Source organism: Doryrhamphus excisus, linkage group LG4, assembly GCF_037039965.1.
Source record: "Doryrhamphus excisus strain RoL-2023G ecotype Guam linkage group LG4, RoL_Dexc_Guam_v1.1, whole genome shotgun sequence".
NCBI classification, from domain to species: domain Eukaryota; kingdom Metazoa; phylum Chordata; class Actinopteri; order Syngnathiformes; family Syngnathidae; genus Doryrhamphus; species Doryrhamphus excisus.
Genome location: NC_136360.1, coordinates 22,111,817 through 22,138,905, shown reverse-complemented (window position 1 = coordinate 22,138,905; position 27,089 = coordinate 22,111,817). Strand labels below are relative to the sequence as shown.

General features: G+C 37.6%; 3 protein-coding genes across 6 annotated transcripts in view; 1 reads left to right on the top strand and 2 right to left on the bottom strand.

The window, feature by feature from the left end:
- dazap1 (DAZ associated protein 1) overlaps positions 1-15,614 on the bottom strand; it is a 49,509-nt gene extending 33,895 nt beyond the window's left edge. For 2 of the 3 annotated variants that reach the window (XM_058072568.2, XM_058072567.2), the window contains exons 1-2: positions 7,799-7,960; positions 5,647-5,687 (exon numbers count right to left, since the gene is read on the bottom strand). In XM_058072568.2, coding sequence (XP_057928551.2) covers positions 5,647-5,687; positions 7,799-7,824 — 67 coding nt within the window. In that variant the 5' untranslated portion in view covers positions 7,825-7,960. Of the gene's footprint in view, positions 1-5,646; positions 5,688-7,798; positions 7,961-15,465 lie in introns of those variants that run through there. The other variant, XM_058072570.2, reaches the window with a different exon arrangement.
- gamt (guanidinoacetate N-methyltransferase) lies at positions 15,462-19,918 on the top strand. Of its 2 annotated transcripts, none has more exons than XM_058072573.2 (6): positions 15,462-15,833; positions 17,108-17,253; positions 18,725-18,788; positions 18,896-18,963; positions 19,078-19,188; positions 19,686-19,918. In XM_058072573.2, the coding sequence occupies exons 1-6, from the start codon at positions 15,650-15,652 to the stop codon at positions 19,824-19,826; spliced, it is 714 nt and encodes a 237-aa protein (XP_057928556.2). In that variant the 5' UTR covers positions 15,462-15,649; the 3' UTR covers positions 19,827-19,918. The 2 variants fall into 2 exon arrangements, with proteins under 2 accessions (XP_057928556.2, XP_078646514.1); XM_078790388.1 differs by lacking the exon at positions 15,462-15,833 and adding an exon at positions 15,857-16,014.
- Positions 19,919-21,036: 1,118 nt separating this feature from the next.
- ndufs7 (NADH:ubiquinone oxidoreductase core subunit S7) lies at positions 21,037-27,089 on the bottom strand. Its single transcript, XM_058073889.2, has 8 exons — positions 27,018-27,089; positions 26,515-26,551; positions 25,452-25,508; positions 25,144-25,264; positions 23,950-24,129; positions 23,836-23,882; positions 23,649-23,737; positions 21,037-21,336 (listed from the first exon to the last, which is right to left on the bottom strand). The coding sequence occupies exons 1-8, from the start codon at positions 27,031-27,033 to the stop codon at positions 21,239-21,241; spliced, it is 645 nt and encodes a 214-aa protein (XP_057929872.2). The 5' UTR covers positions 27,034-27,089; the 3' UTR covers positions 21,037-21,238.

Sequence of the window (27,089 nt, the reverse complement as noted above, 5' to 3'; positions counted from 1 at the left end):
AGGGAACAAACATGGCTGGACACAGGCTCGACCGTGGGTGGGCAACCTTTAGTACGATGTGGAGCGCTAATTGAAAAAAATCGCAAAACATTTGTTTATTGTATGAAGGCTTTTTGACTCTATTATCTATGAAACTCTATTTCAACAAAATTTCAACCCGATAAGAATAATAATAATAATAATATGACTATAAAGCAATATTTGGAGCCCCAAGTGAAATCATAAGTGTACAATTAGCCAACACAATGACAACCAGCTCCTCTTCTCATCATGGAAGCTTCAGGGGATTCTCATTTTGACCGCTTTTCCAGTATACCAGCAGAAAAACAAGGTCCAGACATGGGAGGGGAATTCACTCATTTGACTGATGGATGATTTCACATTTACTATTTGGATCATGGAAAGAACCATTTGGATCATGGAAAGAACCATTTGGATCATGGAAAGAACAATTTGGATCATGGAAAGAACAATTTGGATCATGGAAAGAACAATTTGGATCATGGAAAGAACAATTTGGATCATGTAAAGAACAATTTGGATCATGTAAAGAACAATTTGGATCGTGGAAAGAACCATTTGGATCATGGAAAGAACAATTTGGATCATGGAAAGAAAAATTTGGATCATGGAAAGAAAAATTAGGATCATGGAAAGAACAATTTGGATCACATAGAGAACAATTTGGATCACGAGAAGAACAATTTGGATCACGTAAAGAACACGTAAAGAACACGTAAAGAACGATTTGGATCACGTAAAGAGCGATTTGGATCACGTAAAGAGCGATTTGGATCACGTAGAGAACAATTTGGATCACATAGAGAACAATTTGGATCACGTAGAGAACAATTTGGATCACGTAGAGAACAATTTGGATCACGTAGAGAACAATTTGGATCACGTAGAGAGCAATTTGGATCACGCAAAGAACAATTTGGATCACGCAAAGAACAATTTGGATCACGCAAAGAACAATTTGGATCACGTAGAGAACAATTTGGATCACGTAGAGAGCAATTTGGATCACAGAGAGCAATTTGGATCACAGAGAGCAATTTGGATCACAGAGAGCAATTTGGATCACGCAAAGAACGATTAGGATCACGCAAAGAACGATTAGGATCACGCAAAGAACGATTTGGATCACGCAAAGAACGATTTGGATCACGCAAAGAACGATTTGGATCACGCAAAGAACGATTTGGATCACGCAAAGAACGATTTGGATCACGCAAAGAACGATTTGGATCACGCAAAGAACGATTTGGATCACGCAAAGAACGATTTGGATCACGCAAAGAACGATTTGGATCACGCAAAGAACGATTTGGATCACGCAAAGAACGATTTGGATCACGCAGAGAACGATTTGGATCACGCAGAGAACAATTTGGATCACGCAGAGAACAATTTGGATCACGCAGAGAACAATTTGGATCACGCAGAGAACAATTTGGATCACGCAGAGAACAATTTGGATCACGCAGAGAACAATTTGGATCACGCAGAGAACAATTTGGATCACGCAGAGAACAATTTGGATCACGTAAAGAACAATTTGGATCACGTAAAGAACAATTTGGATCACGTAAAGAACGATTTGGATCACGCAAAGAACGATTTGGATCACGCAAAGAACGATTTGGATCACGCAAAGAACGATTTGGATCACGCAAAGAACGATTTGGATCACGCAAAGAACGATTTGGATCACGCAAAGAACGATTTGGATCACGCAAAGAACGATTTGGATCACGCAGAGAACAATTTGGATCACGCAGAGAACAATTTGGATCACGCAGAGAACAATTTGGATCACGCAGAGAACAATTTGGATCACGCAGAGAACAATTTGGATCACGCAGAGAACAATTTGGATCACGCAGAGAACAATTTGGATCACGTAAAGAACAATTTGGATCACGTAAAGAACAATTTGGATCACGTAAAGAACGATTTGGATCACGTAAAGAACGATTTGGATCACGTAAAGAACGATTTGGATCACGTAAAGAACGATTTGGATCACGCAAAGAACGATTTGGATCACGCAAAGAACGATTTGGATCACGCAAAGAACGATTTGGATCACGCAAAGAACGATTTGGATCACGCAAAGAACGATTTGGATCACGCAAAGAACGATTTGGATCACGTAAAGAACGATTTGGATCACGCAAAGAACGATTTGGATCACGCAAAGAACGATTTGGATCACGCAGAGAACGATTTGGATCACGCAGAGAACAATTTGGATCACGCAGAGAACAATTTGGATCACGCAGAGAACAATTTGGATCACGCAGAGAACAATTTGGATCACGCAGAGAACAATTTGGATCACGCAGAGAACAATTTGGATCACGTAAAGAACAATTTGGATCACGTAAAGAACAATTTGGATCACGCAGAGAACAATTTGGATCACGTAAAGAACAATTTGGATCACGTAAAGAACAATTTGGATCACGTAAAGAACAATTTGGATCACGTAAAGAACGATTTGGATCACGTAAAGAACGATTTGGATCACGCAAAGAACGATTTGGATCACGCAAAGAACGATTTGGATCACGCAAAGAACGATTTGGATCACGCAAAGAACGATTTGGATCACGCAAAGAACAATTTGGATCACGTAAAGAACAATTTGGATCACGTAAAGAACAATTTGGATCACGTAAAGAACAATTTGGATCATGGAAAGAACAATTTTCCTCCCACATTCCAAAAACATGCTAGGTTAATTAGCGACTCCAAATTGTCCATAGGTATGAATGTGAGTGTGAATGGTTGTTTGTCTATATGTGCCCTGTGATTGGCTGGCCACCAGTCCAGGGTGTACCCTGTTTCTCGCCCGAAGACAGCTGGGATAGGCTCCAGCACCCCCATGACCCTTGTGAGGATAAGCGATAGAAAATGAATGAATTGCTACAAAATCTTCAACAAATAGTAATGCCTGTGCTTGCGAAGGAAGATGTAGCCACCCATGCAATTCCAACTGCATATGGAATATATTTTGCATGACACTCTTGTTTTGTTTAGGCAGACATGGGCAAACGGCGCTCTTATTTACTCTAATACCGGTACATAAAAAAATATTGCCCAACCCTATTATGACAATATTAAGAATGAGTAGTTTTTGTTATAAAATGCAGTCGACTACCAATGCTTATATGAAATCCTAAACAAATTATAGTTATAGTTATAATGTTGAATTTATGGAAAGTATACAATTCTTATTCCAACATAGTGTTTTTCTCCCTTTTGCAACGTCTGCAATGAAATGATCAACCTGTTCTACGCAGTTGTATTGTGTTAGTTAAATACAAAATACCAAGTTGACTTAGCATTAGCTTATTTTTGTGTTTAACAAGTAAACAAGAAAACACTTCATTCACGTCTGAGTTGAAGCCGCATTATGTTTGAAGCCACGTTCGCTCGACTGCGCGTCACCCTGACCCCTGACCCTGACTGTTTACATAACACGCAATGTGAACTGCCCATTGCAACTCGCTAAGGATGATTTTTGCTCCCCGCTACTACTAATTTTACATACTTTTGTTTTGCTATACTTGGGGGGCCCATTGTTGACACCAGTGTTTTGAGATTGCCAGCCCCCTGGGCGGCGAGACCATCTCTCGGAGGTCCAAACGAGGAGGTTGCATAAGCAGACTAAATGCATATTGTAAATAGGAATACGGATCAGTAAAATTCTTGCAAAGCGCAACCTGGACAAGCAGTAATATTTTAAAAAAAGCACGTGGATGTAATTTGATGTGCTGCACAAACAAATCTCATCTCATTAAAGTGCTCATGACATTATAATGTAAAATAAAATAAATAACATTGACAGGCATGTGTTCTGTGTACTCAAATATTTAAATACTAACGTTCATTCATTCATTTTATGTTGACTCCAACGCTTTCTCATCTGTCTCATCTACGCCGGTTTCCTCCCACATTCCAAAAACATGCTAGGTTAATTAGCGACTCCAAATTGTCCATAGGTATGAATGTGAGTGTGAATGGTTGTTTGTCTATATGTGCCCTGTGATTGGCTGGCCACCAGTACAGGATGTACCCCGCCTCTCGCCCCAAAGACAGCTGGGATAGGCTCCAGCATACCCCCACTACAGGTTCATTAGCGACTCCAAATTGTCCATAGGTATGAATTTGAGTGTGAATGGTTGTTTGCGTATATGTGCCCTGTGATTGGCTGGCCGCCTCTCGACTACTGGAATAGGCTCCAGCACCTCCATGACAGTATCACTCGGATACTGTGAACATCCAGCAGCAACACAACATTTTGGCATGACTACTATTTTGATGAAAAATATACTGAACCAGGGCTGCACAGTGGCCGGGTGGTTAGCACACAGGCTTGACAACTAGAAGACCCGAGTTCAATTCCATCGTCAGGCATCTCTGTGTGGAGTTTGCATGTTCTCCCCGTGCATGTGTGGGTTTTTTCCGGGTACTCCGGTTTCCTCCCACATTCCAAAAACATGCTAGGTTAATTAGCGACTCCAAATTGTCCGTAGATATGAATGTGAGTGTGAATGGTTGTTTGTCTATATGTGCCCTGTGATTGGCTGGCCACCAGTCCAGGGTGTACCCCGCCTCTCTCGCCCGAAGACACCTGGGATAGGCTCCAGCATCCCCCGCGACCCTCGTGAGGAAAAAGCAGTAAAAAATGAATGAATGAATGAATGAAAATAGCTTATGACTTTCTAAATATAATTTAACATAATTAGAGCCCTCTAGACATGAAATAGCACCCCTATAGTGACCTTTACACTCGTATGATCCAATGTAGTAGACATAAATAAAGTATATAAGACATGCTCATTAAGACAGGAAGTAATGTCGGGGGTTCAGAGTTGAGTTTCAACTCTACGTGGGTTATGTAGCGCGTGTAAGATATTTCAAACATAACAAAAGCCTTTTGTTCCGGGGATCAAATCTGGTGCTTGTGTGTCTCATGGAGCATTGCAGTAACATGACTGACACCTAGTGACCAGTGTATAATATTATGTATTATAACATCGTTATTTGTATTTTAGTTCATATAGTCATTTTATGGGGAAAAAATCTTTAATTTAGGAAAAATATATATTTACATTTCTATGAATATGCATATATTTGGACTAACAATAGGCAAGAAAAAAAACGTTTCTTTGTATTTGTAAACATATTTGTTGTTCCTATTCACCACAGCCACAAATAGATTGCAGTCCTGTGAGGAAGACTTACTACTGGTGCTCTTCAATGCTGTTTTACAGCCACGCAGTCGTTAAACAAAACAGTTATTCAAATGACACAATATTAATAAATTTCACAATTATTTCCATACGGCAGAAAAGCAAGGTCTGTAAGGTTGAGAGATACGATAGCGCTCATTTGTTTAGCGCCATTAGGAAAGACATTCATCAATATTCAACGCTTTAAGTGTAGACTCGACAATGTTTTTATTTATCTTTTCACAGTCCTAATAATCATGAAGCTAGCTAGCTCCTCCTGTAAGACAACAAACTACATCTCCGTGTCCTGGAGACAATGACAGATTCCACTGACTCTATGTTGCATACAAATGAGCTTAGGGTTCACATGTTTAAATAAAATAATATTTAATATACTTACCTTGTGTGGTGCTCCAGTCCAGTCCACCGACAAATAATTTTCTAACAAAAACAAAAACAAAAGACCAATGAGCATCACAGTAGGAGAGTTCATTGATTTTTCATGATTTTTCATGATTTCCCCCCCACCCGCACACACACACACACACACACACACACACACCATGTTCAAGGCCGTGTGCTTTCATTTTAAAGAAATCACAGTTTTTATTATCTTTTACTATCTATTTTCTACAAGAAAAGCTCTGATAAAACATTCCACTGTTCTCAAATATCTTACTTTTTATTTTTCTACACAAAATAAGATGAGAAATAAATAAACAAATCAAGAATAAAGAAAATCAATCAGTAATAAATAAATAAATATAATAATAATAAAACAGCAAATAATAAAAACTTAAGAAACCACATATAGTTGGTGGGTAGACAAATGATTTTTTTCAGATTAAAATGAACAAAGCATTATTAGAGCCCTGTAGACATGACAAAACACGACTATAGTCACATTTATACTCTTTTTATTTACAACATATTGCGCAACTGCAGGGTCTTGAGACACATGCTAACTCGCAAACTAGAGAGCTAGCGACCTAAACGGTAACCTTCAAGTTATTTCCTTTCAACTTAAATAGCCAAAAACTTACCACTTCCACACGGATAGGGAGGATAACTATTAACAGTTATTTAACCTTTAACATGAACATTAATCAAACATGATAATTTTTTTCTGGGTACATGATACCATACAGCATCCATATCAAACTTGCGCGGGCCGCACTAACATTAAACTTTCATATCAAGGCGGGGGCCTCAAACTAGTGTCCTGCGGGCCACAGTTGGCCCGTGGGCCGCGTGTTTGAGACCCCTGATATAGATGCTGTATGGTATCATTTACCCAGAAAAACTTATTACGTTTGATTAATGTTCATGTTAAAGGTTAAATAACTGTTAATAGTTATCCTCCCTATCCATGTGGAAGTGGTAAGTTTTTGGCTTTTTAAGTTTAAAGGAAATACTTTGGAGGCTACCGTTTAGGTCGCTAGCTCTCTAGTTTGCGAGTGAGCATGTGTCTCAAGACCCTGCAGTTGCGCAATATGTTGTAAATAAAAAAGAGTATAAATGTGACTATAGTCGTGTTTTGTCATGTCTACAGGGCTCTAATAATACTTTGTTCATTTTAATCTAAAAAAAATAATTTGTCTACTCACCAACTATATGTGGTTTCTTAACTTTTTATTATTTGCCGTTTTATTTTTTTTATTATTATTATTATTATATGTGGCCCGCAGGCCGCGTGTTTGAGACCCCTGGGTTAGTACATATCAAGTTGTATTATTTTTTTTTGCAGCCATAGTGTAGTCAGGTGTAAACAGCAAATACATAAGTTTACACAGTTAGGTAAATATGAGCTATAACTGTCAAAATACACATGAAAGTGCCATTATAAAAAGCTAAATATTTAAATTCAGCACATTTTTTTAATAATTCTATATTACCACTAAGGTATAAGAGGCAGTCTTCACCCTAGCATGGTGCCTCCGGAACGGGACACAGAGGAGGGGGTGCTCCCGGTATGCGGACAGGTTCACCCGGATGCTGGATAACCGTAGCGATACGGCAGCTGTTTAGTCCACTGTCTAAGTTTCCTTATGCGGGCTCGTTATCGGACAACAAACTTGACCGCTGAGCCGAAAGTGGAGAACCAGCGGGCGGGATAGGATGCTACATCCTCCAGCGGTGCCCGCTAAGTGTCCTCTTGGCCAAGTCAGTGAGACTTTGGCTTGGCTGGCAAGCGCTACTAGCTAGGCTAGCTCAGCAGCTGGTATAAGTGACTAATATAACACTTTTGCACATTACCGTAACACGCCGCATGATAGAACCCCGAAGCAAAGTCCTGCGTTTCTACTAAAGCCACCATATGCGCCACTTTTATTATAAGTTTCACTTTTTGAACCGTCTTTGTCCCGGCTAGCTGTCCCGCTAACTTACTGGAGCTAAGCTAGCTTGCTAGCTAACGCTAGCTGTCAAATGACAGCTTGACAAGCTGGGTTGCTGACAGAGTGCAAGTTACAACAACAAACAACAAAATAAAAACAATTAATTAAGGACGAGATCCATTACATTACAACAGCGCTTCGTCACAAGGAGCTTACCCGACTTCATCGCCGACTAAGTTCATCTCTGAGGCTATAAAGCAGGGGGGCTTGTGGGAGCTGTGGCCGGCTTCTCGCTTGAGTGCTGCCCCTCTCTCTCAGACTGAGAGCGGAGGAAGGTCACTCCGCTTTTTGGTTCAAACTGCTCTGCGCAATGACGACGCTGCAGGGAGCTGCGCCTTTAAAGGAACACCGCTCCTTCCCAATGGCTTCCCAATGGCGCCGGAGTGTCGTTAACATCACATTTCTTTAACATTTGTTTAACCACAAAGTATGGATATTATTTTTCATATTTAGTACCTTTGAACAAATTAATGACTTGACTTTTAACTGTGCATTGCAAATGGCAAAGAAAACATTTTTTCCTTTACATTATTAACTTTGTCAATTTGAAACAGCCCGCCACAAATACATTTAGACCGCCACAAGTATCATTTATCGCGGTTCATTATTTCAAAAAAAAAACACTATTTACATATGTTTTATTATTTATTTATTATGTATTATTAGTCAAATAATATTGAAAGTGGTTAGTGCGCCGACCTCACAGTTAGGAGCCCAGGGTTCAATTCCACCCATCTCTGTGTGGAGTTTGCATGTTCTCCCCGTGCATGCATGGGTTTTCTCCGGGTACTCCGGTTTCCTCCCACATTCCAAAAAAACATGCTAGGTTCATTAGCGACTCCAAATTGTCCATAGGTATGAATTTGAGTGTGAATGGTTGTTTGCGTATATGTGCCCTGTGATTGGCTGGCCGCCTCTCGACTACTGGAATAGGCTCCAGCACCTCCATGACAGTATCACTCGGATACTGTGAACATCCAGCAGCAACACAACATTTTGGCATGACTGATATACTGAACCAGAGCTGCACAGTAGGCCGGGTGGTTAGCACACAGGCTTCACAGCTAGGAGACCCGAGTTCAATTCCATCCTCGGGCATCTCTGTGTGGAGTTTGCATGTTCTCCCCGTGAATGCGTGGGTTTTCTCCGGGTACTCCGTTTTTTTCCCACATTCCAAAAACATGCTAGGTTAATTAGCGACTCCAAATTGTCCATAGATATGAATGTGAGTGTGAATGGTTGTTTGTCTATATGTGCCCTGTGATTGGCTGGCGACCAGTCTAGAGTGTAACTCGCCTACTGGGATAGGCTCCAGCACCCCCCGCGACCCTCATGAGGAAAAAGCGGTAGAAAATGAATGAATGTATGAATTAACTTTGTAAATTTGGGGCAGCCCGCCACAAATACATTTAGACCACCACAAGTACATTTGTCCCTCATAAACAAAGACATTACAGTAATTACTCATTTATCGAGATTCATTATTTCCAACCCCACTGTGAAAAAAAAATTGTTTACTACTATTTAAATAAGTTTTTGTGTTGCTATTTCCTGGTTGACTGTTGTATTATTAGTCAAATAATATTGACAGACATGTACTGTATGTAGTATTATGGTTACTAGACGTCAGTAACATTACATTAATGAGACAACCATGGCATGTCTGACATGATTTTGAGTTTTTAAAAAGTTCTCCTATTTCGTGTGGAAGTGGTAAGTTTTTGGCTTCTTACTTTGTATTTCTTTCACACTACTTTTAAAACATTTTTTTTTAAGTTTAGAATAAATACATCGGAGGCTAGCTAGTTAGCTCATGGTATGCTATGTTTAAATTTAATCACATTTAATGTAATTTGGCAATTCATATTGGCAGAATGTACTTTTGAAATATACATGTCCATTTATTGTTTACCAATAATAAAATATAGAATTTCTTAAATCATGTGTATGGAATACACCCACAGGAGAGCAGCACATACCCGCGTTTGGTGTACACACACACACACACACACACACACACACACAACTTTATCAATAGACTACACCTACAGCACACAACCCATCACACACCACATGGTGACATAATGCATTCTATTGTTCTATACGTCTAAAGTGCAGTCCAGGGGCCATTTGCAATCCACGGCTCGCAGTACATTCTAAAACTATAATTAGAAAATTAAAAATAATACTTTTACAAGAGAAAAGTAAAAAATATTAACAGAAAATGTCATAATATGAGATTTAAAAAACGTCATTTTAGTAGTATAAAGCTAAGAATAAACAAATAATAAACAATAAATAAAGAAAAAAAAATTTGCGAAAAATTCAGTGGTGAGAATAAAGTCTAAATATTAAGCAAATAAAGTCATAATTATGAGAGAATTGAAATAAGTGGAAAAAATTTGGAAAAATGTCATTTTAGTATCATACAAAAATGTTAAGTCGTAACATGAGAAACACAAAATAAAATAAAGTTTTAAATCAAATAAAATTGTTTGGGGTAAAAAAAAAAAGACATGACATGACAATAAAGTTAAAATATTCTGGGGATAATATTAAGAGAAGAAAATATTTTAAAAATCATTTTGGGAGAAAGTTGAAATATTAAAAAATAACAGCAAACATGGAAAAAAGAGCCTGACATCACTGCCATCCTATTATTATTATTATTATGCTGGTTTTATATTAGGTGGCACGGTGGTAGAGTGGTTAGCGTGCAGACCTCACAGCTTGGAGACCAGGGTTCAATTCCACCCTTGGCCGTCTCTGTGTGGAGTTTGCATGTTCGCGCCGTGCATGCGTGGGTTTTCTCCAAAAACATGCTAGGTTAATTAGCGACTCCAAATTGTCCATAGGTATGAATGTGAGTGTGAATGGTTGTTTGTCTATATGTGCCCTCTGATTGGCTGGCTAGGGTGTACCCCGCCTCTCGACTCGGATCACTCGGATACTGTGAACATCCAGCAGCAACACAACATTTTGGCATGACTACTATTTTGATGAAAAATATACTGAACCAGGGCTGCACAGTGGCCGGGTGGTTAGCACACAGGCTTCACAGCTAGGAGACCCGAGTTCAATTCCATCCTCGGCCATCTCTGTGTGGAGTTTGCATGTTTTCCCCGTGCATGCGTGGGTTTTCTCCGGGTTCCGTTTTTTTCCCACATTCCAAAAACATGCTAGGTTAATTAGCGACTCCATATTGTCCATAGGTATGAATGTGAGTGTGAATGGTTGTTTGACTATATGTGCCCTGTGATTGGCTGGCCACCAGTCTAGAGTGTACCCCGCCTCTCAACTACTGGGATAGGCTCCAGCACCCCCACGACAGTATCACTCAGATACTGTGAACATCCAGCAGCAACACAACATTTTGGCATTACTACTTTTTTGATGGAAAATATACTCCCGAAACTGGGATAGGCTCCTATAGTGAGGATATGAAGCACTATAGAAAATGGATGGATGGAACAGATGTGTTTGTTTTTGGGGGGTTTTTCCAGACAAAAGCATTTTTCGACTTTGACACAGCATATGTGGTGAGGAAATCATCTGAAAAAGAAGACAAGAAGCTGATAGTGAGTATCTGGTTGCCCTTTACCACTGATTACTGGACATTATCTTTGCTTTGAGCTGGACAAAACAATGCATGTTAAACCTTAACCCCATCAGAGGGGAGGGGGATAGTAAAATATCAATATGTAGTAAAACGTTGGAGTGTCCTGAGAATAAACTAAGCACAATTAGGAGCTGTTTTGACTTCAGTCCCATTGACAATCATATTTTAACAGGGGGACTTCCTGTTCAGTGCAAAGTAAGCTTGAAAATAAAATAAAGGCAGTATTAAATCTAGATTCTCCCAATGCACTCATTTTTTTTTTTTCGATTGTTGCGAGATGAGACCATTTTCAGCATTTGTGCATATAACTCCACTCCAGAGCACTTGTTTGGGACATTTAGCCTTCCCGGTACATTCTAGGTGTTACTATGCTGATGTTAGCACGTTAGCATATTAGCATTTTTTTGCTATTTTCATTTGTAGACACATATAAACGCTTACCAATATCATGCTCGGTGTTAGCAATTCCAGGTGTTACCGTGATGATGTTAGCATGTTAGCATTGCTACTATGCTAACATTAGCATATTAGCATTTTTTGCTATTTTCATTTGTAGACACATACAAACACATACAAACACTTACCATTATCATGCTAGGCGTTAGCAATTCTAGGTGTTACCATGATGATGTTAGCATGTTAGCATTGCTAGCATGCTCACATTAGCATATTAACATTGCTAGCATGCTTACATTAGCATATTAGCATTTTTTGCTATTTTCATTTGTAGAAACATATAAACACTTACCATTATCATGCTAGGCGTTAGCAATTCTAGGTGTTATCATGATGATGTTAGCATGTTAGCATTGCTAGCATGCTAACGTTATCATTGCTAGCATGCTAACATTAGCATATTAGCATTTTTTGTTATTTTCATTTGTAGACACATATAAACACTTTCCATAATCATGCTAGGCGTTAGCAATTCTAGGTGTTACCATGATGATGTTAGCATTTTAGTATTGTTAGCATGCTAACGTTAACATATTAGCATTTTTTGGTATTTTCATTTGTAGACACATATATAAACACTTACCATTATCACGCTAGGCATTAGCAATTCCAGATGTTACCATGATGATGTTAGCATGTTAGCATTGCTAGCGTGCAAATGTTAGCATATTAGCATTTTTTGCTATTTTCATTTGTAGACACACATAAACACTTACCATTATCATGCTAGGTGTTCGCAATTCTTGGTGTTACCATGCTGATGATAGCATTGTTAGCATATTAGCATTTTTTTGGTATTTTCATTTGTAGACACATATAAACACTTTCCATGATCATGCTAGGCGTTAGCAATTCTAGGTGTTACCATGATGATGTTAGCATTGCTAGCATGCTAACATTAGCATATTCACATTTTATTGCTATTTTCATTTGTAGACACATATAAACACTTACCATTATCATGCTAGGCGTTAGCAATTCTAGGTGTTACCATGATGATGTTAGCATTGCTAGCATGCTAACGTTAGCATATTTGCATTTTTTTATTTTCATTTGTAGACACACATAAACACTTACCATTATCATGCTAGGTGTTTGCAATTCTAGGTGTTACCATGCTGATGTTAGCATTGCTAGCATGCTAACGTTAGCATATTAGCATTTTTTGGTATTTTCATTTGTAGACACATATAAACACTTACCATTATTATGCCAGGTGTTAGCAATTCTAGGCGTTATCATGCTGATGTTAGCATGTTAGCATTGCTAGCACGCTAACATGAGCATTTTTTGCAATTTTCATGAATATTAACATAAGCAGACACCTGTTGGAGAACTGAATCATTGCCTTTCAAAGACAACACATTGTGCTGTGATGACTTCAGGTTTTGCCGATTTCACTTTAATTAGCTGTGTAGCATCGTGTCACAACACGAGACCTGCATCGTTTGTTCCCATCGTTTGTTACTGCGTGAACGCGAGCTCTTACATTATTATTCAAAGCAGCGTGACTGGAGAGGCCCCAGTAAGAGAGGTAGGTGGATATAAATCGCTGACTGGATGAGGACCCTCAGTGAGGAGTAAACCCCACTCAGCCTCAGCTAATGCGACTCAAGTGCATGATGGGTAATGGTGATAGAGCCGATGTGAAGCTGCTGAAGTGATCTGTTTTGGGCCATGATAGTCCCGTTGTGTTGCATGTCATGTTGTACACATGAAAAGGTTAGCTTATCTGATAATTAATAGCCAAAGACTGCTTTTTGGTGCTAAATTATATACAACTGTTTTAATGCACTGTTCCTGAAAAATAAATAAGTCAAACACCTGCAACATTTATGTTTGTAAACATGGCAGCGTCATTATTTTTGCACGCAGAGGGGAGGCGTTTAAACAGCTGGAGCGTGGAACAAATGGTTAGTATGTATGAACTTTGTGGCCTACGTTTACATCAGGGGTCTCAAACTCAATTTACTTGGTGGCCACTGGAGCTCTGGTCTGGGTGAGACTGGGCCGCATCAGGTTTTCCAAAAAAAAAAAAAAAAACGCATTTATTAAAAACAAAAAAATTTAAAAAACTTTGCTTTGGTTCCAATTTTCTACAATAAAAGCTCAGATAAAACATTCCACTGTTCTCAAATATCTTAATTTTTATTTTTCTACACAAAATAAGATGAAAAATAAATAAACAAATCAAGAATAAAGAAAATCAATCAGTAATAAATAAATATAATAATAATAATAAAACGGCAAATAATAAAAACTTAAGAAACCACATATAGTTGGTGGGTAGACAAATGATTTTTTTCAGATTAAAATGAACAAAGCATTATTAGAGCCCTGTAGACATGACAAAACACGACTATAGTCACATTTATACTCTTTTTATTTACAACATATTGCGCAACTGCAGGGTCTTGAGACACATGCTAACTCGCAAACTAGAGAGCTAGCGACCTAAACGGTAGCCTTCAAGTTATTTCCTTTCAACTTAAATCGCCAAAAACTTACCACTTCCACACGGATAGGGAGGATAACTATTAACAGTTATTTAACCTTTAACATGAACATTAATCAAACGTAATAATTTTTTCTGGGTACATGATACCATACAGCAGGGGTCTCAAACACGCGGCCCGCGGGCCAAATGTGGCCCGCAGGACACTAGTTTGAGGCCCCCGCCTTGATATGAAAGTTTAATGTTAGCGCGGCCCGCGCAAGGTTGATATGTATGCTGTATGGTATCATGTACCCAGAAAAAATTATTACGTTTGATTAATGTTCATGTTAAAGGTTAAATAACTGTTATTAGTTATCCTCCCTATCCGTGTGGAAGTGGTAAGTTTTTGGCTTTTTAAGTTTAAAGGAAATAACTCGGAGGCTACCGTTTAGGTCGCTAGCTCTCTAGTTTGCGAGTTAGCATGTGTCTCAAGACCCTGCAGTTGCGCAATATGTTGTAAATAAAAAGAGTATAAATGTGATATTTATTTATTACTGATTGATTTTCTTTATTCTTGATTTGTTTATTTATTTTCTTATTTTGTGTAGAAAAAAAATTAAGATATTTGAGAACAGTGGAATGTTTTATCAGAGCTTTTATTGTAGAAAATCGGAACCAAAGCAAAATTTATTCATTTTATTCAATCTAATGGGGCCCAGTGTTTGAGACCCCTGATTTATAATATACATTGCAACAGTTTTAGCAATATCAGTTGCCATTATAACCGCATATTGTTATGTATTGGAATAGAATTGTTAAATAAGGTACGTCTTTGTTCAGATGTTATGCAACAAGAGTAAAATATATTGCCTCCTTGTGTGGAATCCAACAGGGAACTTCAGCTGTCCTTTGCTGCACTCAAAGAACAAGAAACGTGAACGAGTTCTCACTCTGAAGATATTTGATCCCAATTGTGTTTTTATGGATGTGTTTTAAGAGTGAAGTGTATATAAATATAACTAACTCTAGTTATTTAAATATTGATAAACAATAAGCATACAATACTGATTCATTTTGAACCACTTAAGTGCTACAATCAAAGGATCTCCAAAGGATCGCTTATATAAACTGTATCTAGTTTATATAAAAACATTAATATAATTTAAAAAGCCTTAATGACGGCAAGTAAGCGCTTATAATTATTATTTTTATGATTAATTCATTAACTTGGACAACTTCAATTGTGCTTCTGACCTTTGGTTTTGTCAGGGCTTCCACTGACAAATTATTCACCAGAGTGACGCATCTTACTTGGAGACAATCTTGGGCAGAGCGACCACCGTTCCCTCTGTTGAGCTTTTGACCTGTCGTCCAACTCCCGCCGCGTCAGCACGACGCAGCCCGATATAAACGCCGGCCTCTCGCTTTTCGCCCTCCTCGCTGTGAAGACACAGTTTCGGTCAGACATCTCCTTGGACTCCCATCGCGACACAAAATGACCACCACCGCCACCGGCCAGCCGATATTCTCAAAGGGAGAGGACTGCAAGCCGTCATGGCACGACGCCAACGCCGGCTACAATGACGCCGACACCCACCTGGAGATCATGGGCAAGCCCGTGATGGAGCGCTGGGAGACCCCGTACATGCACTCCTTGTCAACGGTAGCTGCCTCTAAAGGTAGTTTACTTGTGTTGGTTTCCATTATCGGACAACTGTGTTTGTTCGACAGGGTTGTCCGAGATTTGGTTTAGTACGTTGCAGTTTGAACATATAAAGTAACTTTATGTGTATAAGCCCGTGATGGAGCGCTGGGAGACCCCGTACATGCACTCCCTGTCAACGGTAGCTGCCTCCAAAGGTAGTTTACTTGTGTTTGGTTTCCATTATCGGACAACCCTGTTTGTTCGACAGGGTTGTCCGGTATTTGGTTTAGTACGTTGCAATTTGAGCATATAAAGTAACATTATGTGTATAATATAAATGAAACATACTTTTATCACTTTGTATGCGGTGTTTTGTGACATAGCCGTAGTATTACAAGATTTAAAACTGCATATTAACAATCTTTGTTGGGGGTGGGCTGTAGTGTAGATTTTGGTATGAATTTGATACCAAGGACCGGTATTAGTGATACTAATATTAATAATTAATAATGAAATACTAATAATTGATGAATATAAAAATCTAAAAATAAAATAAAAAAAAAATATCCATCGACTTCAGATTTTGGTATGAATCTGATACCAAGGACCGGTATTAGTGATACTAATATTAATAATTAAATACTAATAATTGATGAATATAAAATATAAACATACAAAAAATAAAATAAAAATAAAATAAAAATATTAAACGACTTTAGATTTTGGTATGAATCTGATACCAAGGACCGGTATTAGTGATACTAATAATAATAAAATACTAATAATTGATGAATATAAAATAAAATATAAAAATAAATAAAAAATTAAATGAAAATAAATTAAAAAATAAAAATAAAAATAAAATAAAATATCCAACGACTTTAAGACAATGCAACAGTACAACAAAAAATATATATACATAAAATACATGTAGAAGATAATAACTACTACTTGGATCAAGTAACACATATGTGAAAGTGAGCTGCATGGTCCTGGAAGAGTTCTCCAACAGCTGTCACTGTGCTGGTGGAGGTCGGCCAAGATGTCTGCAGGGGGGAGGCCGGAAAACTCATCTTTGATTTGCGTGAAAATAGACCCTCACCACTCCCATGTGTGTGAATTCCCTTTGACTGTCTTGTATTTAACATTAATGCATACATTATTATGCTGATATTAAAGGAGTCATGAACAGAATATACTGTACTAAATTGCAATTATCAGTGTAAATGATTAGGTGCTAATCAATAAAAAAAAAATCGTATGAGGTTTTCAGGCCACATGCATCCAACTGGTGTAAATCTCCACTAGGTGGTCGCGTTTTGGAGATCGGTTTCGGCATGGCCATCGCAGCCACCAAACTGGAGTCTTTCCCCATCGAGGAGCACTGGATCATCGAGTGCAATGACGGAGTCTTTGCCCGACTGGAGAACTGGGCAAAGTGTCAGCCACACAAGGTCGGTAGAACTTCAACTGATATGCTTTACAGCAGGGGTCTCAAACTCACTGGAGCTACGGTCTGGGCAAGGCTGGGCTGCATCAGGTTTTCCAAAAAAAACGCATTTATTAAAAACAGAAAAATATACAAACTTTTTCAGTGCTTTGGTTCCAATTTTCTACAAGAAAAGCTCTGATAAAACATTCCACTGTTCTCAAATATCTTAATTTTTATTTTTCTACACAAAATAAGATGAAAAATAAATAAACAAATCAAGAATAAAGAAAATCAATCAGTAATAAATAAATATAATAATAATAATAAAAACTTAAGAAACCACTTATAGTTGGTGGGTAGACAAATGATTTTTTTCAGATTAAAATGAACAAAGCATTATTAGAGCCCTGTAGACATGACAAAACACGACTATAGTCACATTTATACTCTTTTTATTTACAACATATTGCGCAACTGCAGGGTCTTGAGACACATGCTAACTCGCAAACTAGAGAGCTAGCGACCTAAATGGTAGCCTCCAAGTTATTTCCTTTAAACTTAAAAGGCCAAAAACTTACCACTTCCACACGGATAGGGAGGATAACTATTAACACTTATTTAACCTTTAACATGAACATTAATCAAACGTAATAATTTTTTCTGGGTACATGATACCATACAGCATCCATATCAAACTTGTGCGGGTCGCACTAACATTAAACTTTCATATCAAGGCGGGGGCCCGCGTGTTTGAGACCCCTGATATAGATGCTGTATGGTATCATGTACCCAGAAAAAATTATTCCGTTTGATTAATGTTCATGTTAAAGGTTAAATAACTGTTAATAGTTATCCTCCCTATCCATGTGGAAGTGGTAAGTTTTTGGCTTTTTTAAGTTTAAAGGAAATAACTTGAAGGCTACCGTTTAGGTCGCTAGCTCTCTAGTTTGCGAGTTAGCATGTGTCTCAAGACCCTGCAGTTGCGCAATATGTTGTAAATAAAAAGAGTATAAATGTGACTATAGTCGTGTTTTGTCATGTCTACAGGGCTCTAATAATGCTTTGTTCATTTTAATCTGAAAAAAATCATTTGTCTACCCACCAACTATATGTGGTTTCTTAAGTTTTTATTATTTGCCGTTTTATTATTATTATTATATTTATTACTAATTGATTTTCTTTATTCTTGATTTGTTTATTTATTTTTCATCTTATTTTGTGTAGAAAAATAAAAATTAAGATATTTGAGAACAGTGGAATGTTTTATCAGAGCTTTTATTGTAGAAAATCGGAACCAAAGCAAAGTTTATTCATTTTTCTGTTTTTAATAAATGCGTTTTTTTTTTGTTTTTTTTTTAAACCTGACACGGCCCAGTCTCACCCAGACCCTAGCTCCATATGAAACTTGCGCGTGTTTGAGATCCCTGCTTTACGGTAATAAAGCGTTACAAAAAGGTGAGTGAAATGAGTTTTTTTTTTTTGTGTCACCGCAGGTTGTCCCTCTGAAGGGCCTCTGGGAGCAGGTTGTACCCACGTTGCCAGATAATCACTTTGATGGTATGGAATCGCTGCATATGCAAAAAATGCACGAATGTGGCTGCATCTCGTAGTATAAAAAAAAAAAAGTATAATAATGCGTACAAGCGTGTTCCCCTGTTTTCCAGGTATCCTGTATGACACTTACCCTCTGTCCGAGGACTCATGGCACACTCACCAGTTTGACTTTATCAAGGTTGGTAGAGAATATACAATGTTACCAAGCATGCTTTGCGGTATGTCAAAATAGACCCGTTTGGGATCTAATGTACATTTAATGGTTTGGAAATTGTCTTACGCATCTTTGTAGGGTCACGCGCACAGGCTGCTGAAGAGCGGCGGCGTGCTCACCTACTGCAACCTGACTTCCTGGGGAGAGCTTCTCAAGACCAAATACGACAACATCCAGACCATGTTTGAGGTCGGTTGCCTTCACGAGCAGGGAAAAGCACGAAAAGCCACTTTTAATGGCCTCCGTCTCCCCTAGCATTTCGGCTTGGTTGCCAAAATATCTGTGGGGAGAGGGGGGGGGGGTCCCAGACGTAGGCGGAGCTAGACACGATCCTGCCCGTTGATTGGTTGTTTCTGCAACTGAATGAAAAACAATGAAAGTCCACCATGCATACCTATGGGACTTAACCCGTGACAAGAATAACATGCCTTTATAGGACACGTGTCAATGTCAGTAACTACATGACCCGTGCAAGACAAAGTCCACTTTTGGAATTCTACGGAATTCTTTTTAAAAGGTTATGAGACAATCAGGAATTTTTTTTTTTTTGCATGTTACAGTTAATCACTATTGCATTTCCCTTTATGATCCCCATCCATTGAGAGTCCATATTATGCATGTTCATCCATATTGTAACACTTGGAATATTACTGATAAAAATGGTTAACTCTTGTTAATGATTTCAGGAGACCCAAGTGCCCCATCTGCTTGATGCCGGCTTCAGGAAGGAGAAGATAAGCACTACCACCATGGACATTGCACCACCCGCTGAATGCAAATACTACTCCTTCTCCAAGATGATCACCCCCACTATTATCAAGGAGTAAAGTGCAAAATACTGCTGCACTTTTTTTTTTTTACTACTATGTGCCTTCTACTCTGATCCGCTTCTAATAAAAATAAATCCAGATCAGGTTTGTTGGTGAATGAATGCCACATAATACATATTTTGTTTGCAGGTGTGTGCAGTAGGCTTTACACTGTTCAGCAGCTATTTCATGTATTTTTAGCTAAACAGTAACATTACTGACACCTAGTGACCAAATTAGGGTACTACACATGGGGGTCACAAGAGCTTATAAGATTAAAATTGATTTTTTTGTTCAGAACAGGGGTCTCAAACTCAATTTACTTGGGGGCCACTGGAGCTAGGGTCTGGGTGAGACTGGGCCGCATCAGGTTTGCAAAAAAAAACAAAAAAACGCAGTTATTAAAAACAAAATTTTTTTTAAAATTCGCTTTGGTTCCAATTTTTTACAATAAAAGCTCTGATAAAACATTCCACTGTTCTCAAATATCTTACTTTTTATTTTTCTACATAAAATAAGATGAAAAATAAACAAATCAAGAATAAAGAAAATCAAATCAATCAGTAATAAATAAATATAATAATAATAAAACGGCAAATAATAAAAACTTAAGAAACCACATATAGACAAAACACGACTATAGTCACATTTATACTTTTTTTTTTTAATTTACAACATATTGCGCAACTGCAGGGTCTTGAGACACATGCTAACTCGAAAACTAGAGAGCTAGCAACCTAAACGGTAGCCTTCAAGTTATTTCCTTTCAACTTAAATAGCCAAAAACTTACCACTTCCACACGGATAGGGAGGATAACTATTAACAGTTATTTAACCTTTAACATGAACATTAATCAAACGTAATAATTTTTTCTGGGTACATGATACCATACAGCATCTATATCAGGGGTCTCAAACACGCGGCCCATGGGCCAACTGCGGCCCGCAGGACACTAGTTTGAGGCCCCCGCCTCTGTGTTTGAGACCCCTGGTTCAGAAGAAAGCTTTTTTTTTTTTTTTGGAAAACCTGATGCGGCCCAGCCTTGCCCAGACCCTAGCTCCAGTGGCCCCCCAGGTAAATAGAGTTTGAGACCCCTGCTTTATATCCTTCTTTCCTCTTGTTTGGGTGCATTAGTTAAATCAACTTTAACAGGCGCCACCTGGTGGCCAGTAGCCTATATATCCATGTGAGCAACAACAAACCACATCCATGGAATAACGTTGGATATAACTTGAATGCACGTTTTAATGAAGTGCTTCATTTGAAGGTCGGAACGTTATGTTAAATAACATCATGACTTTATTCAGGTGTTTTCCTAACAGCTCCATATTGGAGAAGACCGCTATATGTTCCCGAATGAGACCAGAAATAAAACACAAGTCGGGTTACGCGCACACACACACGTCATACATACATTAGAACGCCTTCATCACTTCCGATACCAAATTGCCAACTTCTTCTCGCGTTTGATCTTCCTCTGCAACTGCAAAGTTCCATAGAGAAGAGCCTCTGCTGTTGGGGGGCAGCCTGCACACACACACACACACACACACACACACACACACATCTTCATCTGTTCCTACATTGACTCACTGGTTTGTTTACATTCAGATCCCTCCCGTTTCTTATTTTACTGGATAGTTTTCTACATTAAAAACAAAAAATGACTTGCCCATGGGGAATCCTTAAGGTGAGAACTACTTCCCCCGAATTTGCCCCATGTAAAATGAAAAGACCGCCATAATGATATCACCTTCATTTTTGTGGCATCACATGAGAATCTCAAATAAAGATGAAATAATTATCATTTCTTGTGTTTCTTTTCCTACACAGATTATAATTAAATAGATCACATTGTGTACATGTATGTTAACATGGCATGCCATACTACCTTACACATGGTAGTCGTAGTAAGCAGTGATATTTATAGGTTGCGCACCACAATGAAACATTATTGAATAGACACATTTGTGTACTAGTAAAGTGTTTTTAATCCAGAAAAAAAAATGCTCAATGGTCAAACAATAATAAGCCCTTGAGACACATGCTAACTCGCAAACTAGAGAGCTAGCGACCTAAACGGTAGCCTTCAAGTTATTTCCTTTCAACTTAAATAGCCCAAAACTTACCACTTCCACACGGATAGGGAGGATAACTATTAACAGTTATTTAACCTTTAACATGAACATGAATCAAACGTAATAATTTTTTCTGGGTACATGATACCATACAGAAAAAAATGCTTAATGGTCAAACAATAATTTGTGAAGCAAAGGTGAGAAAAATACACAGAGAAATGGAACCAAATCATTTCCTGCGTTTATTTCTACCTGGCGTCATAAGCCTTTTAGCTTCATTGCTAATCCAAACCAAAACAGGGCGGGGTAACAGGGTAGGGTAACAGTATGGGCGGGGCAAAATCATGTTAATGGTGTCCGGTGTGCACACAGCTTTAAGCTGTCGTTTCAACATTAAACTTTGGTATCAAGGTGGGGGCCTCAAACTAGCGTCTCGCGGACCGCATTTGGCCCACGGGCCGCGAGTTTGAGACCCCTGCTGTATAATAATGCACGGATCATGCGCAGTTAATGGTAAAACCTGAATCAAGCTGGGAAGTTCCGCCTTTTCTTGTAGATATGTATTCATGTTATTATTAGCTCATTATTGCAGCTGTTCTAATATACAGTAAACCTCGGATGTATCGGATTCAATTGTTCCCACCGGTTTTGTCCGATATAAGCGAAATCCGTTATATGCGTATACCGGAAAATGTCCGTTTTACGCATATATCGGATTTATATCCGTTATAAAAAGGCACTTCCTTGACTATGTTTCCAATGTACCTGGACAATGAAAAGAGACGTAAGGTAATGAGAATTGAACTTGCCAAATCCGTTATAAAAAATCTGATATATGCAATGAATTTTTATTGGAAATGCATTACAGAAAAATCGGTTCTTTTTTATCTGTCCGTTGTGAGCGAACAGACAGATAAACATTAACATGATTTTGCCCCGCCCATACTGTTACCCCGCCCTGTTTTGCTTTGGATTAGCAATGAAGCTAAAGGCTTATATGACGCTGGGTGCAAATAAATGCAGGAAATGATTTGGAATAAAACGGGAAAATACACGTCAAGATAAAACATGTTTGTTAAAAGTTACGACGCTGCTCCCAGATTGGAACTGAGTACGATGCTAACTTGCTAATTGGGTCAAATTATTAAGTTTCATTAATGTTCATGTTGAAGGTTAAATAACTTAATACTGTACAATTGAACCAACTGTATGTGGTTTCTTACGTTTTTCTTATTTGCTGTTTTATTATTATTTTACTTATTTATTACTAATTGATTGATTTATTGTCTTTATTCTTAATATGTTTATTTTTTTTAATTTTATTTTGTGTATAGAAAAATAAGATATTTGAGAACAGTGGAATGTTTTATCAGATATTTTGGTGTGGAAAAGCGGAATCAAAGTACTGAAAAAGTGTAGGGTATAGCAGAAGCAAAAGCATTGAAGATTTTATTATTATTATTGATTTTTTTTCCAGTTTTTAATAAATGCGTTTTTTTTTTGTTTTTTTTTTTTTTAAAAAAAACCTGATACAGCCCGGCTTCACCCAGAACCTAGCTCCGGTAAATTGAGTTTGAGACCCCTGTTATACAACGTGTGTGGGTAAAACGCGGACTGTGGACTACGGACTGCCGTCTAAATAAACGATTCTGATTGGTCCATTTCAAGATTTGCAAGGATTTGGTTCTGGTTTTGGAGATTCTCGACATATTGCGGTGAACCCCAGAGGTCTGTGTGTGTAATTAGTGATGATAATCCTACCTGGAACATAAATGTCCACCGGTACGATGCGGTCACAGCCTCTGACGACGGCGTACGAGTAATGATAGTAGCCTCCTCCGTTAGCACAGCTGGATGAGCACATCGTGATTTCATCTTCGGTTATAAAAATTAAACCGGAGGACAAGAAAGTTGAGAAAATGTGGCTTTTATAAAGTCGGCATCGTACCTTCCCATGGAAATGACGTATCTCGGCTCAGGCATCTGGTCATACACCTATAAGAAACGAGATATAAATAAATGTTTTGGAGCAACTTCTCAGCGTATAATTCTTCGCCCTTACTTTTCGCAGAGCTGGAGCCATTTTGTTGGTCAGCGTTCCGGCCACGATCATCACATCGGCTTGCCTGGGACTGGCTCTGAAGACGACTCCGAAACGGTCCATGTCGTAACGGGGCGCCGCCATGTGCATCATCTCCACCGCACAGCACGCCAAGCCAAAGGTCATAGGCCACAGGGAGCTCTGAGAGCGGTAACACAACGGCGCCGTGTATTGTATTGATTGTACATATTTACTGTATTATTTGTAATATTATATAACGTTGTTCTTATTTTCAGCACTACTCTCTCCCGTCAGAGTGCTTTTGCTCAGGCTGCATTTGGAAATAAGAATTTGTTCTTAAATTGCTTGCCTGGGTAAATGAAGGTCAAATAAATATAAATAAATATAAATAAATATAAATAAATATAAATAAATATAAATAAATATAAATAAATATAAATAAATATAAATAAATATAAATAAATATATTTAAAAAATTAAATAAATTATAAAAATATAAATATTGTATTTTAATGCATCGTTTACTCTGTTTTTACTCTACTCTATTTTTATTTCTTTTGTTCTTAAATTGCTTGCCTGGGTAAATGAAGGGCAAAAAAATAAAAATAAAAATAATAAAAACATTAATATTAATATAATAAAATGTAAAAGATTAAATAAATAATAAAAAATAATTAATTAAATAAATAATTTAGAGAAATTAATTATAATATAAATTATAAAAATATAAATATTGTATTTTAATGCATCGTTTACTCTGTTTTTACTCTACTCTATTTTTATTTCTTTTGTTCTTAAATTGCTTGCCTGGGCAAATGAAGGTCAAATAAATAAATAAATAAATATAAAATATAAATATAAATAAATATAAATAAATAATTATAATATAAATTATAAAAATATAAATACTGTATTTTAATGCATCGTTTACTCTGTTTTTACTCTAATCTATTTTTATTTCTTTTTCTCTACTGTAAAGCGTCTTTGAGTACTCTGAAAAGCGCTATACAAATAAAATGTATTATTATTATTATTATTACACCTCTGCGATGAAAAGCTTCGTGTCAAGAACTACTGCACTTGGCGCAGCTGACACCGAGCGCCTGGCTCTCGCTGTCGTCGTGCGTCTACGTTTGTCGACACATTTGGTCGTTTAGTCGGTACGGTCATAAGAAGAAAAGACAGACGACTCACCCGACGCGCCCAGTTCACCAAATCATCCAGCTTGGTGATGACATACTCGCCCTTGCTGCTGGCTACGGATGTTGGTTTGGCAGCCGCCACCGCCGTGCTCTTCTCTCTGACAGGAACCACACTGCAAACGGATAAGCGTGCAAAATGCTTTAAAAAAAAAAAAATCGGTCTGCATTTATGTGGCACGGAAGGCCATGGAAGGAAAGTAAACATCTCACACACACACTGGTGATGCAACATGAGAAGAACCACAAGATTCTTGCTAGATGACAACCTGTTATTTTCTCATATGAGCACAAGTATCTCACCTGGTGGTGGTGTTGTCGTGCAGGTTCTTCTGCTGAAGAACTAACACTGACATAGGTCTGTAGAATGGAGAACATGTACATAGAGTCTTTGAATAACTTTAGGTAATTTGTCTCTTTTTTTATTTTATTTGGGCAAATATATGAAACATTACAGTGCATTTCTTACATTAATCAAAATATAACTTTCCATTATTTACATTTGTATTCAACTATCTGATCACAAGCCCAAAAGGAGTAGGATGAAGCAAAAGCTTATAAATGCCTACCCCTTTTTGCAAGATATAATCATGTTTTTTTTTTTAATTTTATTTGGGCAAATATATGAAACATTACAGTGCATTTCTTACATTAATCCAAATATAACTTTCCATTATTTACATTTGTATTCAACTATCTGATCACAAGCCCAAAAGGAGTAGGCTGAAGCAAAATATAATCATGTTAAATATAATCAAGATATAATCATGTTCATGCCACGGTCTTGTTTTCCCTTGTTATTATTATCATTGTAATATTATTATTGTTATCATTATTGTTATAATCTTTATAATTATTACCATTATTATTGTTATTATTATCACCATTATTATAATCACCATTAATATCACTATTTTCATCATTATAGTTGTAACAATTTTTTGATTTTTTTATTATTATTTAATTTTACAGACTTCATTGCTTCTTGTAAAGTGCTGTATCATTCCATCTGTTGTTTTCTGAAATCCTATATAATATTTGTGCTTTTGTTGTCAATTTATTAGCCCACTTTTTCCCCCTTTTTTAGTGTAACATTTACATATAATTTTCTGTATTGCATGTGTCTAATCTTGTACATTAATAAACAATAACTTGAGACTGTGTCTGAACAGGTGACTAACTCAAACATTATGCACATATATATGTCATAATGACAGAAATTATTTGATAAACCTAAAGTAGAGTTAGTGGCACAGGTAAAAAAAAATATCATATAATAGAATATGCAGTAAAAAAAAAAGGGGAAGAGTTCTGTAACATGTTAGAGCAAAGCTGTTTTTTTAAGGGTGATTCGAAAAGTTCTTACCTCTTACAAAAGTTGCCAAACATGGCTAGGCGAGGCACTGCAAAATACAAATATTAAACACACTCGTTTAATAATAACGGCAAGTTTATCATAGTTATTGACGTAAGTGTCGGTTTTCTGAAGCATCACGACAATGCATGAATAGATTAGTTCGATAGAATAGATAGTTTAAATACATTTAAACGATGTAAACGATACGAATAAACTTTTTATGGAGACGTTTATCGTGTCGTTTGTGTGGTTTGTCTGTTTATAATATTGCCGTTATTTTACAAAATGACCATCGTCTTGCCTAGCTTACTTGTTAGCTTCCATGCTAACACAGACACAGCAAGGTCAGCGTGCGTATGTAGAAAAACACACTCCTGAGGATACTAACCATGCCCAAACGTAACAAATGTGATCTTATGTGTGCTGGTTTTCAAATATAAATCACAAACGACACTTAAATAGCTCTATTAGGTTCACAAAAGTCTATTGTTTTGTGCCAAAACATGACTTACCTACCAACGCCGCCATCTTTGGGATTCTGATTACGTCACAGTGGTTTTTGGCGTGAATAACCAGTTTTCTGG

What these genes read in the sequence shown, in the direction of transcription:
- ndufs7 (XM_058073889.2), bottom strand. An exon ending in CACGACAACACCACCACCAG is followed by an intron (nt 25,265 to 25,451) that starts GTGAGATACTTG and finishes ATCCGTTTGCAG; the next exon opens with TGTGGTTCCTGTCAGAGAGA. An exon ending in TACGTCATTTCCATGGGAAG is followed by an intron (nt 23,738 to 23,835) that starts GTACGATGCCGA and finishes GTGCTCATCCAG; the next exon opens with CTGTGCTAACGGAGGAGGCT.
- gamt (XM_058072573.2), top strand. Translation starts at nt 15,650, where the DNA reads ATGACCACCACCGCCACCGGCCAGCCGATATTCTCAAAGGGAGAGGAC. An exon ending in GCCAGATAATCACTTTGATG is followed by an intron (nt 18,789 to 18,895) that starts GTATGGAATCGC and finishes CCTGTTTTCCAG; the next exon opens with GTATCCTGTATGACACTTAC. An exon ending in ACCAGTTTGACTTTATCAAG is followed by an intron (nt 18,964 to 19,077) that starts GTTGGTAGAGAA and finishes GCATCTTTGTAG; the next exon opens with GGTCACGCGCACAGGCTGCT.